General features: G+C 48.8%; 1 protein-coding gene across 1 annotated transcript in view; it reads left to right on the forward strand.

Moving 5' to 3' along the window:
- Positions 1–12,691: 12,691 nt before the first annotated feature.
- MYCBP2 (MYC binding protein 2) overlaps positions 12,692–19,895 on the forward strand; it is a 553,924-nt gene continuing 546,720 nt past the window's right edge. Inside the window, 1 exon segment of the mRNA XM_082246610.1 lies at positions 12,692–13,309. Coding sequence (XP_082102736.1) covers positions 13,047–13,309 — 263 coding nt within the window. The 5' untranslated portion in view covers positions 12,692–13,046.

Raw genomic sequence — 19,895 nt, forward strand, 5'->3', positions numbered from 1 at the left:
CGCCGTCATATTACGGCATCCCAGAACAAGAGCTGCACCACTCCGCCATCATTTGACAGTGGGTGGGCAGTAAGTGGTTAAGATAGTACATGTGAAAATGTGCCAAACCTTACTGCATGCGCTTTTGAATAGGGAGAAATATAATATGGCAGTGTTGTGAACCTTTGAGCCATTTGAAAAAACAAGAAACACTCTGATATGCTGTGTAGCTCAGGATATCCAAAATTCATAAACTGTATGAGTTCTGTAGAGCGCAGTGTGTGTGATATAGGAAGGAGTGGTGTGTGTTCATATGATCATGTTCATGATGATCATACATTGATCTATAGTAGATGTCTATGGTGGCGTCCTGCAGGGTGCAATGTCTACATGCTGTTGTTAGAGCAGTGTGTTGTAGTGATAATCATACATTGATCTGTATTAGATGTGTATGGTGAAATTGGGCAGGGTGCAGTGTGTAGATCTGTCATTGTATATATAGGAAGGAGAAATGTGTTGTAAGGATAAAGATCATGCCATGATCAGTAGCAGCTGTGTATGATGGAGTGGTGCAGGGTGCAGTGTTTACTAGCTGTCATTGCATAAAGCGAGGAGCAGTATGTTGTATCGATGATGATAATACAGTGGTGATCGAAAGTTTGGGCACCACAGGTAAAAATTTGTATTAATGTGCATAAAGAAATCAAGGAAAGACATAAAAATCTCTAAAAGGCATCAAATTACAGATTAGACATTCTTATAATAAGTCAACAAAAGTTAGATTTTATTTTCATCATTGACACTTTCAAAATTACAGAAAACAAAAAAATGGCATCTGCAAAAGTTTGGGCACCCTGCAGAATTTGTAGCATGCACTGCCCCCTTTGCAAGGCTGAGACCTGCCAGTGTCATGTATTGTTCTCAATCATCGTCTGGGGAGACCAGGTGATGTCAATCTCAAAGGTTTTAAATGCCCAGACTCATCTGACCTTGCCCCTACAATAAGCACCATGGGATCTTCTAAGCAGTTGTCTAGAAAACTGAAACTGAAAATAGTTGACGCTCACAAAGCTGGAGAAGGCTATAAGAAGATAGCAAAGCGTTTTCAGATGTCAATATCCTCTGTTCGGAATGTAATTAAGAAATGGCAGTCATCAGGAACAGTGGAAGTTAAAGCAAGATCTGGAAGACCAAGAAAAATATCAGACCGAACAGCTCGCAGAATTGTGAGAAAAACAATGCAAAACCCACGTTTGACCGCACGATCCCTCCAGAAAGATCTGGCAGACACTGGAGTTGTGGTACACTATTCCACTATAAAGAGATACTTGTACAAATATGGTCTTCATTGAAGAGTCATCAGAAGAAAACCTCTTCTACGTCCTTACCACAAAAATCAGCGTTTGAACTTTGCAAATGAACAAATAGACAAGCCTGATGCATTTTGGAAACAAGTTCTGTGGACCGATGAGGTTAAAATTGAACTTTTTGGCCGGAATGAGCAAAGGTACGTTTGGAGAAGAAGGGGCACAGAATTTAATGAAAAGAACCTCTGTCCAACTGTTAAGCATGGGGGTGGATCAATCATGCTTTGGGGTTGTATTGCAGTCGGTGGCACAGGGAACATCTCACAAGTAGAAGGAAAATGGATTCAATAAAATTTCAGCAAATTTTGGATGGTAACTTGATGCCATATGCGAAAAAGCTGAAGTTAAAGAGAGGATGGCTTCTACAAATGGATAATGATCCTAAACACACCTCGAAATCCATGGGGGATTACATCAAGAGACGTAAACTGAAGGTTTTGCCATGGCCTTCACAATCTCATGACCTCAACATAATTGAAAATCTATGGATAGACCTTAAAAGAGCAGTGTGTGACAGACAGCCCAGAAATCTCAAAGAACTGGAAGACTTTTGTAAGGAAGAATGGGCAAAGATACCTCAAACAAGAATTGAAAGACTCTTGGCTGGCTACAAAAAGCGTTTACAAGCTGTGATACTTGCCAAAGGGGCAGTACAAGATATTAACTCAGCAGGGTGCCCAAACTTTTGCAGACGCCATTTTTTTGTTTTCTATTATTTTGAAAGTGTGAGTGCCGGTTCACACTAGTGCGGCTGCGGAGATCGCATGTAATTCGGAGTGCACTGCTCCTTCATTACATGCGATCTCCTGTGCGGATGCGAATTCAGCCATACACTTTGTATGGCTGAAATTCGCACTGCACCCGCACAAAAGACGCACAGGACCCTTTTTCCAGCCGCATCAGGATCGGATCGCACAGTGGTTCACACTTGTGCGATCCGATCCTGTGCGAACTGTCAGATCGCACTGCGATATGCGATCAAACTGGGGGTGTCGTTAACATTTAATTGACACCCCCTGCGTATAGCATATGGCAGTGTGAACTGCCAGATGTGCGTTTTCGATGCGGGAACAGGCTGCAAATTCGCAGCCTTCCCGCATCGCACAAGTGTGAACCGGGACTTAATGATGGAAATAAAATCTAACTTTTGTTGACATATTATAAGAATGTCTAATCTGTAATTTGATGCCTTTTGGAGATTTGTCCATCTTTTTTTGGCTTCTTTATGCACATTAATACAAATTTTTACCTGGGGTGCCCAAACTTTCGATCACCACTGTACATATAGTAGCTCTGTATGGTGGAGTGGGTGCAGAGTGTGTATCATCTCCCATTGTGCACGCCAGTGTTTCTCAACCTTTTTCCAGGCACCCCATTCTAAAATGTAAAAAACTATTCTTTTTTTTTTTTAAATCTTTTTATTGCAATATAAACACAGACAAACAACTTCAACAAACAGCGGTGCAAAGACTCAGACCAGAACAGAGTCGACCAATCATGTAGGCATGTAAGGCATAGTACCCACGCAGGGGTCCATTACAGGGTACAGTAGATACAATGACATACGAACCCGGAGAAGAAGTCATGTGAGATCAACAAACAGTGCATACAGCTAGTGCAGAAGGCCCCACGAGACCCACCCAAGTGGCCACTTAGTAGACATGGAAATTCCCCCCATCACCCCGGGGCTCATCTATGCACTGGGACAGGGATCGCCAGGCACCGTAGGGCCAAGGGGGAGGCCCATCTCAGTCGCTCCCGGCCGTGGAGGAGTCAGCTAACCATCTGGACCACACCTTGTCAAACTTTTTGGGGCACCCCCTGTGAGCATATGTGTCCTTATAGAGGGGAAGAACCGAGTTCACCAGTATCTTCCACTGATGCACCGTGGGTGGGGAGCGGCGTCGCCAGTAAAGTACAATAGCTTTCCTGGCATAAAAAAGTAAAAGGCCGAGCAACGTCCGCTCCGCCACCCGGGTCACCAGGTCATCGAGCAGCCCCAAGAGACAGATCCTCGGGGAGGGATCCAGTGCAACAGAGGAGACCCGACTGATCATATGGAGTACCCCAGACCAGAAGGCAGAGAGGTGGGGACAGGTCCAAAAAATATGGAGGAAGTCCCCCGGGACCTGGCCGCACCGCCAGCACTCTGGAGAGTGGGAGACGTGGATCTTGTGCATCCGGTGTGGGGTGAGATAGGCTCTGTGGGCAATCTTGAATTGAATTGAATCTTGAATTGGATAAGCCTGTCTCGGAGAGAAACTAGCACTTGAAATGGTTGTTCCCACATGTTAATCCAGTCTTCCTGGTCCAAGTCCGGGACGTCCCTGGTCCAGCGAGCAAGTAGACCAGTGAGCTCCGGGGAGTGGACCCGAAGAAGATGCGCGTAGAGGGTCGACACTGCCCTCTCCGAGCATTCGTACCTCAAAACCCTCTCTAGATCCGACTGAACCACCTGGGAGCCCCCGGACAGAAACTGGGACTTGAAGGCATGGGAGAGTTGTAGATATCTGAAAACCAAAGACGACGGGACCTGGAAGGTGTCAGTAAAGAACCTAAAGGGGGGGAAGGAAAGATCCGAGGAGATATCAGAAATCCTTTTAACATTATGCTTCGTCCAAACCACCGGGTCCGGGAGGGAGTAAAGATGAGGAAGGGTGGGGTTATGCCACAATGGCGCGTTTGGGGAGACGGCAGTGTCCGGGTAGCCCTCGAGCTGCAAGCCAGTTCTCCAGGCTCGCAGGATCGTGGCCATGGAAGACGTAAGCTCATGTGGGGCTTTAGGTCCCCTGAATAGTAAGTGTGAGAGAGCTTCCACGGACCCGAGCACCGCCGCCTCCACCGCAGTCGCCGAGTTATAGAGATCGGGGTTCAGCCACCAAGCAGCCGAGACCAGTTGGGACGCAAGGAAATACATGTGGCAATCCGGGAATGCAAGTCCCCCCTGGGAGAGGGGGCGCATCAGGGTGGAAAATTTATATCTCGGGGGGCGAGGCCCCCATAAGAAGGAGGAGAACAATTTGTTTAGGGAATGAAAGAAGGACTTCGGTATCCACCTAGGAGAGTGGCGGAAGAGGTATGTAAATTTAGGTAACACCTTCAGTTTAATCAGGTTGATCCGTCCCAGGAGAGAAAGGGGCAGATTCTCCCATGCCTTCAATTTCGCCCTGACCGCCACCACCACCGGGTCCAGATTAAGAGTGATAAAGTCTGCAACATCCCTAGAGATCCGCACTCCCAAATAGACCATCTCTTCCACCCATTCCAACTGAATGTCCGACGGAGCCGAGGAGCGGGCCCCCCGGTCGATCGCCAACAGCTGCGATTTGGACCAGTTGACCCACAACCTGGTCACCCGAGAGAACGCCACCAAAACATGCCGATCGTCGGCGTACAGGGCTACCCTCTCCTCCAGCCCGGCAATCCGCAGACCCCGAACCAGCGGGGAAATGCGAAGAGCTTCCGCCACCGGCTCCATAGCAATGGCAAACAGGGCCGGAGAGAGAGGGCAACCCTGTCGCGTGCCCCTGGACAGGGCAAACCAGGACGACACCTGTCCACCCAAACGAATCGCCGCCATTGGCGAATGGTATATGATTTTCAGCCACTCGATAAAGAGCAGGGGAAATCCCATCCTCCGAAGAGTCTCCCACAGGAAGGGCCACTCGACCGAATCAAAGGCCTTTTCTATGTCCAAGGAGGCCACCACTCTTGTGCCTACATTAAGATGGTGTGCCTGAAGGTTGGTGTAAAATCTGCGCAGATTCACGTCAGTGGACCTATGGGGCATAAAACCGGTCTGGTCTTGATCGACCACTGAAGACAGCATGGGCTGGAGCCGGGTGGCCAGCAACTTAGTCAGGATTTTCAAGTCAGTATTGAGCAGCGCAATAGGTCTGTAAGAGGCGCACAACTTAGGGTCCTTAGGGGGCTTATAGATGAGGATGACATGCGCTTCAGCCATCGAAGGAGGGAGGGACCCCTCCGCGAGACACCTAGTGAACATCGCGGCCAGCAGAGGAGCAAGAAGTCCGGAGTGGGTCTTATAGAAGTCCACAGGGAGACCATCTGGACCTGGGGCCCTGCCGCCCGGGATGGTCAAGAGAATAGCCAAAACCTCCTCAGAGGTAATGGGTCTCACCAGCCATTGCCGCTCACTGTCAGAGAGCCAGCCCAGGGCCACCGGATCCAGAAGGGAGTTCAAGTCAGGCGGTCGAAAGTCCGAGGGAAGGGTTGTAGAGTAGAGGGAGCTGTAGTAAGAACGAAAGGCCTCCAAGATGTCCTCGGGGGCGGTGAGGGCCCCCCCCCCCGTGGGAGAAGTAAGCTCAGGGATCACCGTCAAGGGTGCGTCATGTTGGGATATGAGAGCAAAAAATCGACCATTTCTATCCCCTTGTTCGAACACATTTTGGCGGGCGGTGTACATGGACAGTCTCGTGACCTCTGACACGTGTAGATGGAGGTCTCGCTTCACCGCCTGCAACGCCTCGAAGTTGGAGACCGAGGGGTCCAGGCCGTAAGCAGCAGAGGCCCCCTCTATCTCCCCTTCCAAACGGGCCAGCTCAGAGGCCTGTTGCCGCCTGACCACCCCAATGGTGGACATATAGTGGCCCTGGTGAACGCCTTAAAGGCATCCCACACCATCCCAGGCGATGCCGAGTCAGCGTTATGTTTCCAGTATTCCTCCAGAACCGGTGGAGTCTGAGAGGCGACCTCGGGGTGTTCCACCCATTGAGAGCCCAAACGCCACATGGAGCACGAACGAGCCACGTGAGAGCGCAGGGTAAGCTCCAAGGGGCAGTGGTCCGACAAACCTGCCGGCAAGTACCGTGCCGTCACCACATCAGACAACGCCAGTGCGTTGGCAAACGCCAGGTCGATTCTGGAGGAAGTCTTGTACGAAGAGGAAAAACAGGAGTAACCTCTTGGGTCCGGGTTCTTCCAACGCCAAACCTCCCGCACCCCGGCAGCCTCCACCCATTGTAACAAATCCGCTGAAAAGGATTTAGGGGGAGCAGGCCTGTCCAAGGTGGGGAAGAGGATGGCGTTAAAATCCCCCAAGAACAGCAACTTTGCCGGGCAGTAGGGGGTCACCTTATCCAACACAGAGTAGAGGACCTCAGACTTGAACGGGGGGGGGGGGGGGCGTATAAACCCACCAACACATATCTGCGTTGCCAAAGGGTGAGGACCAGGACAACATATCGGCCCTGGGGATCTGTATGGACCGCCTCCACCTCACAAGGCAGAGACTTGCGGATCAATATCGAGACCCCCCTGGCATAAACAGAGTAGGAGGCATGGAAAGATTTATGAACCCACGCTTTTTTGAGGGACTGTAACTTGCTCCCCACCAGATGCGTTTCCTGAAGAATTACTATGGAAGGTTTGTGGGAGGACAGATATTGGAACATAAGCGCTCTCTTAAATTTGGAATTAAGGCCACGGACATTCCAGGAGATGATGGAAAATGACTGAGGGTCACGTGGGGCCATAACAACCACAGAGGGTGTAGATGAGTGGGGATCCCGCAGGGGACAGCCTTAGCATCAGGGGAGTAGCAAGTTCAGTCGAGCCCAAGCACCGCACACACAACCCATAAACAGTGAACAACATGAAGCATACAAAGGAACATATAAAAACAAAAAAAATGCCCAGGCACGCAGTGCTTATCCTGCCAAACCCCAGCATCCCCCGCAAAAAGAAAAAAGGAACCGGGGGGGAAACCTGGACCCCCCGGGGGGAGCTGGGGACGGCCTGTACCCCGAAAAACAACATCCCCAGCTGGGGAAACACAAGTCTACCCGTCAGATCCAGAACATGGACCGCAGTGTGGGAGAGGGGCTGCGGTTGCCCTGGGAAGAGGAAAAGCAGCTCGGTAGTCCGGGGGGGGGGGGGGGGGGGAGTGGAGGAATCAAGGAGCTTTGTGGATGAAACCGTGCAGTACTGGCAAGCGCTTGGAGTAGCTCCACGATGGCGAGCTATCTTGATGTACGACAACGAAGGCACTTGGCAACTGGAAAGGAGGGGGGGGAAGGGGGGTAAATGAACCAAGCAAAGTCAATGGCGAGAGTCAAGTGTGAAAAGGGGGAAGGGGGGGGCATAGGGGACCCCAGGGATTAACAGGCCACAGAAAAGACAGCAGGGATAGGGGCAACCTTCATACCAGTCCACAGGAGGGTCCACGGATCAGCGTACATCCAGCCAGGAGGCAGCCTGTTCAGGCGTATCAAAGAAGCGGGTACGGTCACCATCAATGACCCGGAGCCTGCTAGAGTAGAGGAGGCTGTATTTGAGGCCTTGATCCCGGAGGCGACGTCGGTATCTCCGTAAACTGGCGACGTTTCTGCTGCACTTCAGGTGAGTAATCCGGGAAAAGCATTATACGGGCATCTTCAAAGCGGAGCTCCTTCTTAGCCCTGGCAGCTGACAGGAGACGATCCCGGTCCCTGTAGTTCAGGAGCCTGAGGAGGAAAGGCCTGGGGGGCGCCCCCGGGATCGGGGGGCCGGTGGGACCCTATGGGCCCGCTCCACCACGAAAGTAGGCGGCATGGCAGGGAGATCCAGGAGAGTTGGCAAAAAGGATTCCGCAAATTCAGCCGGCCTGGGGCCCTCCGCCCGCTCCGGCAAGCCCAGGATGCGGATATTATTCCGCTGCAAGCGGTTCTCGGTATCTATTGCCCTGTCCTGGAGTGCCTTAACTTGGAGTTGCAAGGCCCGGAGGTCACGGGAGTCCTCTCTTGTGGAATCTTCCAGATGGGAGATCCGCAACCGGAATTTGTCCAAATCATGGCGGATAAGGCTGATGTCCGTAGCGAGGTAGTCCATCTTAACTGTCAAGGTGTCCTTGCATGCCTTGATCGCCTCCAGGATCTCAGATGGCGATGGATCCTGGCTACCACTCGGGCCGGCCTCCGTCTGTGTGCTAACAGACATGGTGTGGGTAGAGGAGCTTGTGGCCAAGATGGCCGCCGACCGTCCCGAGGGACAAGGAGAAGACACCGCAGCAGTCGAGGATCGGAGCTTGCCAGGAGGCAGCGGAGGGACCCGCTGCTTGCCGCTCGACTTCTTAGGGGGACCCAGGATGGTAAGGGGGTGCCGAGGAGGTATGAGATAGCTCGGATGCAATAAAAGGATAAGGTCAGGATCAGAGCTCAGGCGCCGCACGTCTTCTCAGCTTCACATCCCGGCCACGCCCCCCGTAAAAAACTATTCTAACCGTTTTTCATAATACATCAACATACTATCTGGTGTAATTAGGTTTTATCGTACTTATTTACACCTTGCAATTTATTTATATTTACATATTACATTTTTTTGTATGGTCACTCACACCTGAGCACATTTGACACTTTATTCACCTGTCTGTTACCAGATATTTTTGCACATATTGTTGCTTTCGTCCTACCTACCTTCATGTCTGTGAATGTGTCTTCACTCTCAAGGGGTGGCGGTCCTTCACTACTCTGCTGACTGTGGCAGCCGGCGAGGCGCTGCCGAGAATGAGTGCCTTTTATTTAAAAAATGGCTCCAGGCGGTGCCATTACGTAACCCGCCCGGCCTAGCTTGTACGAGCTTTCCCAAGCACGGCAGGCATCGGAACAGTGTATGCACAGTTACGATGTAGGCCCGCAACCATTTTTTATGTACATCGGCTGCCCGTAAAGGGCATTTACGGCAGCCCGATTAATGGGCCGGGACAATGTAAATTACCCGGGACAGGGTCCCATTTGCCGGAACGTTCCCGGCAGAGACAGGACAGTTGGCAGATATGCATATATCTAGTAGTTGCTGTGTGTGGTGTACTCCTGCAGGGTGCAGTGTGATGATCTGTCTTTGTGCAGTATAAATAGGGGGGAGCAGTGTGTTGTAGTATATGATGATCACACGCATAGGGGCTGTGTATATAAAATTGTAGCGATGATGATCATACATTGTATATATAGGATGTTGAAGTATATGATAATGACACACAGTGTATAGTGCCTGGCTGTGTATAGATGGGGTAGTCCTCCAGGGTGCAGTGTGTTGTAGTGATGATCATACATTGTATATATAGGATGTTCTAGTGTATGATGATGACACACAGTGTATAGAAATGGCAGTGTGTGTATGTACAGGGTAGTCCTGCAGGGTGCAGTGTGTTGTAGTGTATAGTAGCAGTGTGTGTGTGTGTGTGTGTACAGGGTAGTCCTGCAGGGTGCAGTGTGTTGTAGTGTATAGTAGTAGTGGTGTGTGTATGTACAGGGTAGTCCTGCAGGGTGCAGTGTGTTGTAGTGTAGTATATGATGACACACAGTATAGTGGTGGTGTGTGTATGTTCAGGGTAATCCTGCAGGGTGCAGTGTGTTGTTGTGTATAGTGGTGGTGTGTGTGTATGTACAGGGTAGTCCTGCAGGGTGCAGTGTGTTGTAGTGTAGTATATGATGACACACAGTATAGTGGTGGTGTGTGTATGTTCAGGGTAATCCTGAAGGGTGCAGTGTGTTGTAGTGTATAGTGGTGGTGTGTGTGTGTATGTTCAGGGTAGTCCTGCAGGGTGCAGTGTGTTGTAGTGTATGATGACACACGGTGTATAGTGGTGGTGTGTGTATGTACAGGGTAGTCCTGCAGGGTGCAGTGTGTTGTAGTGTAGTGTATGATGACACACAGTGTATAGTAGTGGTGTGTGTACAGGCCAGGGTAATCCTGCAGGGTGCAGTGTGTTGTAGTGTATAGTGGTGGAGTTTGTGTATGTACAGGGTAATCCTGCAGGGTGCAGTGTGTTGTAGTGTATAGTAGTGGTGTGTGTACAGGCCAGGGTAATCCTGCAGGGTGCAGTGTTTTGTAGTGTATAGTGGTGGAGTGTGTGTATGTACAGGGTAATCCTGCAGGGTGCAGTGTGTTGTAGTGTATGGTGACACACAGTGTATAGTAGTGGTGTGTGTGTATGTTCAGGGTAGTCCTGCAGGGTGCAGTGTGTTGTAGTGTAGTGTATGATGACACACAGTGTATAGTAGTGGTGTGTGTACAGGCCAGGGTAATCCTGCAGGGTGCAGTGTGTTGTAGTGTATAGTAGTGGTGGTGTATGTACAGGCCAGGGTAATCCTGCAGGGTGCAGTGTGTTGTAGTGTATGGTGACACACAGTGTATAGTAGTGGTGTGTGTGTATGTTCAGGGTAGTCCTGCAGGGTGCAGTGTGTTGTAGTGTAGTGTATGATGACACACAGTGTATAGTAGTGGTGTGTGTACAGGCCAGGGTAATCCTGCAGGGTGCAGTGTGTTGTAGTGTATAGTAGTGGTGGTGTATGTACAGGCCAGGGTAATCCTGCAGGGTGCAGTGTGTTGTAGTGTATAGTAGTGGTGTGTGTATGTACAGGCCAGGGTAATCCTGCAGGGTGCAGTGTGTTGTAGTGTAGTGTATGATGACACACAGTGTATAGTAGTGGTGTGTGTACAGGCCAGGGTAATCCTGCAGGGTGCAGTGTGTTGTAGTGTATAGTAGTGGTGGTGTATGTACAGGCCAGGGTAATCCTGCAGGGTGCAGTGTGTTGTAGTGTATGGTGACACACAGTGTATAGTAGTGGTGTGTGTGTGTATGTTCAGGGTAGTCCTGCAGGGTGCAGTGTGTTGTAGTGTATAGTGGTGTGTGTGTATGTTCAGGGTAATCCTGCAGGGTGCAGTGTGTTGTAGTGTATAGTAGTGGTGTGTGTATGTACAGGGTAATCCTGCAGGGTGCAGTGTGTTGTAGTGTATAGTATTGGTAGTAGTGTTGGTGTGTGTACAGGCCAGGGTAGTCCTGCAGGGTGCAGTGTGTTGTAGTGTATAGTGGTGGTGTGTGTATGTACAGGCCAGGGTAATCCTGCAGGGTGCAGTGTGTTGTAGTGTAGTGTATGATGACACACAGTGTATAGTAGTGGTGTGTGTACAGGCCAGGGTAGTCCTGCAGGGTGCAGTGTGTTGTAGTGTATAGTGGTGGTGTGTGTATGTACAGACCAGGGTAATCCTGCAGGGTGCAGTGTGTTGTAGTGTATGATGACACACAGTGTATAGTATTGGTAGTAGTGTTGGTGTGTGTATGTACAGGGTAATCCTGCAGGGTGCAGTGTGTTGTAGTGTATAGTATTGGTAGTAGTGTTGGTGTGTGTATGTACAGGGTAATCCTGCAGGGTGCAGTGTGTTGTAGTGTAGTGTATGATGACACACAGTGTATAGTAGTGGTGTGTGTACAGGCCAGGGTAGTCCTGCAGGGTGCAGTGTGTTGTAGTGTATAGTGGTGGTGTGTGTATGTACAGACCAGGGTAATCCTGCAGGGTGCAGTGTGTTGTAGTGTATGATGACACACAGTGTATAGTATTGGTAGTAGTGTTGGTGTGTGTATGTACAGGGTAATCCTGCAGGGTGCAGTGTGTTGTAGTGTATAGTAGTGGTGTGTGTATGTACAGGGTAATCCTGCAGGGTGCAGTGTGTTGTAGTGTATAGTATTGGTAGTAGTGTTGGTGTGTGTATGTACAGGGTAGTCCTGCAGGGTGCAGTGTGTTGTAGTGTATAGTGGTGGTGTGTGTATGTACAGGTCAGGGTAATCCTGCAGGGTGCAGTGTGTTGTAGTGTATAGTATTGGTAGTAGTGTTGGTGTGTGTATGTACAGGGTAATCCTGCAGGGTGCAGTGTGTTGTAGTGTAGTGTATGATGACACACAGTGTATAGTAGTGGTGTGTGTACAGGCCAGGGTAGTCCTGCAGGGTGCAGTGTGTTGTAGTGTATAGTGGTGGTGTGTGTATGTACAGGCCAGGGTAATCCTGCAGGGTGCAGTGTGTTGTAGTGTATGATGACACACAGTGTATAGTATTGGTAGTAGTGTTGGTGTGTGTATGTACAGGGTAATCCTGCAGGGTGCAGTGTGTTGTAGTGTATAGTGGTGGAGTGTGTATGTACAGGGTAATCCTGCAGGGTGCAGTGTGTTGTAGTGTATAGTAGTGGTGTGTGTATGTACAGGGTAATCCTGCAGGGTGCAGTGTGTTGTAGTGTATAGTAGTGGTGTGTGTATGTACAGGTCAGGGTAATCCTGCAGGGTGCAGTGTGTTGTAGTGTATAGTATTGGTAGTAGTGTTGGTGTGTGTATGTACAGGGTAATCCTGCAGGGTGCAGTGTGTTGTAGTGTATAGTAGTGGTGTGTGTATGTACAGGGTAATCCTGCAGGGTGCAGTGTGTTGTAGTGTATAGTAGTGGAGTGTGTATGTACAGGGTAATCCTGCAGGGTGCAGTGTGTTGAAGTGTATAGTATTGGTAGTAGTGTTGGTGTGTGTATGTACAGGGTAATCCTGCAGGGTGCAGTGTGTTGCTAGGAGGAAGCTGGCAGAGGAGTGTACGCTCCCAGCATGCTCCGAGTGAGGGGTGATGAGACACACGGAGTAGAGATATAGCAGAGGGGAGATAATGAAATAAGATGGCAGCAGTGAGCGGTGTTGTGTGGCGGTGAAGCCGGCGGGCTGTGTACGGATTGGGTACGGACATTTCTCCTGGGAGAGGCCAGGCACAGCGCTGTGAATACGGGGACGATGGTGAGGAGTTCGGGGCGGGGATTGCGGTGATTCCGGGTGTAGAAAGGAGGAGACGGATCCACCATCATCATTATTACCGGGAGTGAGCGGCGGGCCGGGCGTGCTCCATGCTGGCTCTGGACTGACATTCACACCCCGCCTTATCCGAGCACCGAGGAAGATGATGTGCGCAGCTACCGCACCCCCTCCTCCACCTCCCGCCACCTCCGGACCTGGCGGACACGGCTTATTCCCGGTGCCTCCGGCTTCCTGCATGGCGCCCATCAATGTGTCTGGGGGCCCCGACGTTCCTCCGGCTCCGCAGTCTGACTGCAGGGGCCGCTACCAGCTGCTGCTCTCAGGCAAGGCCCTGGCTGAGCGCTACCGGCAGATCTACACGGCGGCCGTCAGTGACCGGGACCAGCAGGCTGGACAGACGGCCAGGTAATCTTCCCCCTCCCCCCACTCATATATATATCCCAGTATACACCTGGGGCCACACCAATATGGCTGAGAATGGCACAGGTGAGCTGCCCATGGCTGGTGACATAATGACAGCTGGGCCATCAGATGGCTGATGGAGGTTCCTCCAGGCCACTATCGCAGCATTAGGGTCACAATCCTATGGGATGTCCTTGTCCTCAGCTCAGGTGGCCAATCACCAGCTTCACCATGGCTGGAGGGTATATAAGGTTACCACCTGGCTGCTACCCATCAAAATACATTTATTGGCATTGTTAAGATTTCATGATCCTGCTATTTGTTTACTCTGGTGTCATCTGCAGACCTTGTTGACAATTTGAAGCGCGATTCCTGAAGTACTACAATGCGCAACAACAACAACAAGGTTCCCATTCTATGCAATGGTGTCCGTTCACCTAAGTGGCATGGCGCTTGAAGCTTGGCATAGATTTAGATTCATATCTAAGGCTTTCCATGTAGAATATGCATTTTTCCTCTGGATTTACCCAAACCATATATCGGGTCAAACCAAAGCCCCCTTTAATTTGTAGGCAATCAGGAAGGCCCTTCACCACATAGTTGAAGGAAATGTAATAGGAAAATTGTATAATGTATGGCCAGCCTAAATCTCTCTTGCCTTTGAAGCCAAGTCCCACTTGAAAGGTTACTGCTAGACAGTGGGGAACCCATGCAAGGCCTGCTCACCTCCTGTTTTATCCACCTATATTTGCCAACAAACGTTACACACACGTGCATTGCAAAGGGTTGTGGGACATTTGCAGCACTCTCCCATTGATATGAATGTGTAGCATTCAGCGGGCCCACCAATCGCTACAAACCTAGATGTCTTCACCCGCTGCTAATTACAGCTTAAGTGCCGGTTCACATTTCTGCCATGCGGGAACGATGCGAATATACAGCGTGTTCCTTCAATGCATCCGTAGCACGGGCAGTTCACATTTCCATATGCGATACGCTGGGGGTGTCAATTAAAAGTTACCGACACCCCCCCCCCCCCCGGATCAGATCGCATATCGCAATGCGATCTGAAAGTTCGCACAGAATTGGATCGCACTGGTGTGAACCACCATGCAATCCGATTCTGCTGCGGACCAAAAAAAGGGTCCTGTGCGAGTTGGGTGCGAATTTCAGCCATACAAACTGTATGGCTGAATTTGCACCGCAGAGATCTCTGTGATCGCAGAAATGTGAACCGGCACTAAGGATGGGCAGTTGAAAGGCAGGCAGAAGGAAAAACATGGCTCAACCATGGTTTTTGTCCACCCGCAAGTCTAAAGCCAGCCATAGACAGTTATGGAAGCAGGAACCAGCTGAGATTCAAACCATGTATGGACAGGCTGATTTATCAATCCACTTCGGCACAACCAGCTTGTCAGCTTTTAGTCCCGGTTCACACTTGTGCAATGCGGGGAGGCTGCTAATTCGCAGCCTGTTCCCGCATCGCATCCGCACATCTGGCAGTTCACACTGCCATATGCGATACGCAGGGGGTGTCAATTAAATGTTAACGACACCCCCAGTTTGATCGCTTATCGCAGTGCGATCTGACAGTTCGCACAGGATCGGATCGCACAAGTGTGAACCACTGTGCGATCCGATCCTGATGCGGCTGAAAAAAAGGGTCATGTGTGTCTTTGGTGCGGATACAATGCGAATTCAGCCATACAAAGCGTATGGCTGAATTCGCATCCGCACATGAGATCGCATATAATGAAGGAGCAGTGCGCTCCAAATTAAATGCGATCTCTGCAAACGCAATAATGTGAACCGGCACTTAACATTTGATTATTGCCAGCGGCTGTTATAGATTCTAGCAATTATTGCTGGGTTCTCCCCCCCCCCCCCCCCCCCCTGCCACTCCACCAGAAGAACACAATGGCTCCATGGGAGGGATTCCCCCATCAACACTATCTGTCTGTTAATGGGGGAATCAAGCAATTTTCGTTTAGGAATGAAAATCTCATTATGGCTGGCTTGAAGGAGGCCTTTGGGATAAGTCAAGAGGTTTTGGCCCCTATAGACTTTAATGGCAGCTTCTGAAAAGGCACAATTCCTTGCCTCACAGAAACTAGCTATCCATTGGATAAAACCTAACCACTCCAAACCTGATAACATCCAGTATCACCTGACAACTCTCATGCTCAGTTGTAAATGGGGCATGCCAGGGTAGCCACAGCTAAGATGGATGAACCCTTGGTGGGGTGCTGCTAAAAGCCTCAGCTGGAGGAGAGGAGTGTAGTGACAACGTGAAATGTATGGCTATAGCCGAGCTTGTGGTGTTATTGGAGCCACACGGGTTTCTGAGTTGTCAGAGTGGTCAGGGTCTATGCAAGACCTTGTAGAAGTTAACCATTTTGTTTAATGATAAATATTTTATGATGGCTGCACTAATACTGCATTGTATTTCAAGTGTCTCTCAAGGCTAAAATGATGATAAACTCTCCTTTTGGAAGGTTTCTACAGAATACTCAGTGGAAATACGCTTAAAATGGATCTTCTCTCCAAACCAACATTGATTATTTTTAATCCTCATGCTGCTAGCATTAGTAAACAGATAGGAAAGTGTATCCTCTTTACCTGTTTTATACACTCCTTTTTTTCTTTTTTTCTTTTTTTCACATTTCTTAATTTACTTCCTGGTTTCTTGCCTTGGCAAATTATGTCATACATCCTAGTAGTCTTCAGGAGGAATTTTCTCATGCATACTTGAGGGAAGGCACTGAGGGGAAGGAAATATTGGGCGTATGCTATAGGCCCCCCAACCAGAGGAAGGAGGGGGAGGCAGACCTCCTTTTACAGATAGGATTGGCAGCAAGGATGGGAAATGCCATTATAATAGGGGACTTTAATTATCCAGATATAGACTGGGCAGAAGGAACCACACATTCAGCCAAGGCTCGGCAGTTCCTAAATGTTTTGCAGGACAATTTCATGGGTCAGATGGTGAATGCACCGACAAGAAACAATGCGGTACTTGACCTACTGATTACCAACAATACAGACCTGATCACGGATATAGAAATACGTGGCAACTTAGGAAACAGTGACCATAGGTCAATTAGTCTCAGTATTAATTATAGTAATAGGAAACACAAGGGTAATATAAGGACACTGAATTTCAAAAGAGCCAATTTCCCAAAACTGCGCTCGCTGCTAGAAAATATCAAATGGTATAGAACCCTGGGAACAAAGAACACGGAGGAAAAATGGGAGTGCTTCAAGAGCATACTTAAAGGGATTGGCCAGTGCATTCCAAAGGGAAATAAATTTAAAAGCGCAAAACTAAACCCTGGGTGGCTAAACTCCAACATAAAAATGCATATTAATGCTAAAGGAAAGGCCTTCAAAAAATACAAGGCTGAGGGGTCATTGGCAGCATTCAAGCATTACAAAGAGTGTAATAAGAAATGTAAAGGCGAAATCAAGGTGGCTAAAATAGAACACGAGAGACATATAGCGGAGGAGAGTAAAAAGAACCCCAAGAAATTCTTTAAGTATATAAACCGTAAGAAAGCGAGGCCAGAACACATTGGCCCCATAAAAGACGATAAGGGAGTTTTGGCCACAGAGGACAGGGAAAAGGCGGAAGTGTTAAATAATTTCTTCTCTTCAGTCTTCACAAAAGAATTGGGGGGCTACACTAACCCAGCTTGTAAGGCCAAGCTAAACAACACACCTCAGGAAATACCGCCATGGCTAACAGAAGATAGACTTAGAACTAAACTAGAGAAACTTAACATAAATAAATCACCGGGACCGGATGGCTTGCACCCGAGGGTTCTTAAAGAGCTCAGCCAGGTGATTGTCAGACCATTATTCTTGATCTTTAAGGATAGCTTACAGACTGGTATGGTGCCAGCTGATTGGAAAAAAGCCAACGTGGTACCAATATTTAAAAAGGGGCCGAGATATAGGCCGGTCAGCCTAACATCAGTAGTGTGCAAGATTTTGGAGGGGATGTTAAGGGACCACATACAAGACTTTAGTAATGAAAACGGTATTATTAGTAGTAATCAGCATGGATTCATGAAAAATCGTTCATGCCAAACCAATCTATTAACCTTCTATGATGAAGTGAGCTGTCACCTAGATAAAGGTAAGCCTGTGGATGTGGTGTATCTGGACTTTGCAAAGGCCTTTGACACCGTTCCCCACAAACGCTTACTGTACAAACTAAGGAAGGTAGGTATGGACCATAAGGTGAGTACCTGGATATAGAACTGGCTCCAGGGGAGGTTGCAAAGGGTGGTGATTAATGGGGAATACTCAGATTGGGCGGGTGTGTAAAGCGGGGTCCCCCAGGGTTCTGTCCTGGGGCCAATCCTGTTTTAATTTATTCATAAATGATCTAGAGTAGGGGACATTAGTACAATCTCAGTATTTGGATGATACTAAACTAAGCATGCCAATATCTTCTGGGCAGTATGTGGAAACTTTACAAGCGGACCTGAACAAAATAATGGGGTGGGCAACTACATGGCAGATGAGGTTTAATGTTGAAAAATGTAAAGTAATGCACCTGGGTACCAGAAAGCAAGCTACTCACTAGGGGGGGGGGGGAACTTCTGGGTGAGTCTAGGATGGAAAAGGACCTGGGGATACTGGTAGAAAATAGGCTTGGCAGTGGCATGCAATGCCAAGCCGCTGCAAGCAAAGCCAAGAGAATACTGGGATGTATAAAAAAGGGGACTCACTCCAGAAATAAAGAGATTATTCTCCCTCTCTACAAGACTCTAGTCCGGCCACATCTGAAGTATGTTGTCCAGTTCTGGGCACCGGTTCTTAGGAAGGATGTGCTGGAACTGGAGAGAGTCCAGAGAAGGGCAACAAAAATAATTAGGGGAGTGGAGGACATCAGCTATGAGGAAAGACTACAAGCACTGAACCTATTCTCTCTGGAGAAGAGACGATTGAGGGGGGATATGATATCAATGTACAAATACTGTACTGGCAACCCTAGCATATGGAAAAACCTGTTCTGAGAAAGGGAATACAATAAGACACGTGGCCACTCACTAAAACTAGAGGAAAGGCGGTTTAACCTTAAAATACGCAGGGGGTTTTCCACTGTAAAAAAATCATTAGATGGGCACCTTAAAGACCACAACATACAGGGGTATACAATGTACGGTTAACAGCAAACACACACACACACACACACACACACACACACATCATAGGTTGATGTATTTTTTCAACCTCACTAACTATGTAACTAAAAAAGGCAAATGTTTTTCAGGAAGTGAAAGGTACATGAATCCTTTGCTCATACTCCAGATGGTCACGGCCAGTAAAGCTAGGGGATTTCTCAACAAAATAAATCATACAGACATGGGGTGGGGAGTTTGCTTTTAATATTAAAGTGGATCTCCAACCTCCCAAGGACGATCCCACCTCTCCACCCATCCTCCCTTCCTCTGCAGGGATAGGACAGTGTTTTTTTTTTTTTTTTGTTTTTTTTAAGTCTGCCCTGCTTCCCCGTGCACGCCACTTAGGCAATTGACGTGCACACTGCTCACTGTGCCTCCTGGGATATTTACGTCACATATCCCAGGAGGCATAGCCTTCAAGAACAGGAGGAGGCGGGCCTATCAGAAGGTCATCGAGAGGCCCACACACTGACCCTGTAAGAGCTGACGTGCCTCTCAACGACGTCAGAGAGAATATGATGGCACGGCACGGAGTTGTGGCTGGGCATCAGGGGATCTCAGCAGGACAACACTGTATCCACTAGATGGATGAGTATCTCAAATGCATAGGGAGGTCACCAGGAGTTCCCCTTTCAATATGAAATAAATAGTTTTGAGGTGCTTAGATGCATTAAAGGGATTTTAAAGGCAGTAGATTTTTTATCTTAATGCATTCCATGCAGTAAGATTAAAAATAAACCTGTGTGCAGCAGCACCCCTCACCCCCCCCCCCTAATACTTACCTGAGCCCATCTTTATCCAGCGATGTTGCAGGAGTTTCTCAGCTCAGAAATCGGGACACCCCTCCTCATTGGCTGAAACAGGAGTGTGGCGCGATTGGCTCCCGCTGCTGTCAAAGTCAGTCAGCCAATCAGGGAGCTGTGATTCAGTTCTGGTGCCCCATAGCAAGCTGCAAGGGCACTCAACTGGAGGGAGGGGCCAGGAGCACAGAAAAGGGACCTGGGAAGAGGAGGATCTGGACCACTCTGTGCAAAGCCACCTGCACAGAGGAGGTAAGTATGTTATTTAAGAAAAAAAAAAAAAAAAAAGACTAGACTGGACAATCCCTTTAAAGATCCGCTTTAATTTCATAGCGCTATGTTAAATATCTGGGGATCCTGCATTTCACCTGAATATGACCCCATGTCCTAGAGCTGCATGAATTATTATTAAATTGCAATCTCAGTTCAACCTTCCTAATCTTAATCTGGCATTTCCGCGATTCATGGAACAAGTGCAGAGCCGTTTCTGCTCACAGCTGTAAAACAAAAAAAAGCCAGCAGTGTTTGGGTCCTTTCATAGGGACGTTCCGCCCGGCGGACTCAGTTTTGCCCGGGGGGGGGGGGGGGGGAGAGAAT

The sequence above is a fragment of the Pelophylax lessonae genome, assembly GCF_965119305.1.
Source record: "Pelophylax lessonae genome assembly, chromosome: 2".
NCBI lineage: Eukaryota > Metazoa > Chordata > Amphibia > Anura > Ranidae > Pelophylax > Pelophylax lessonae.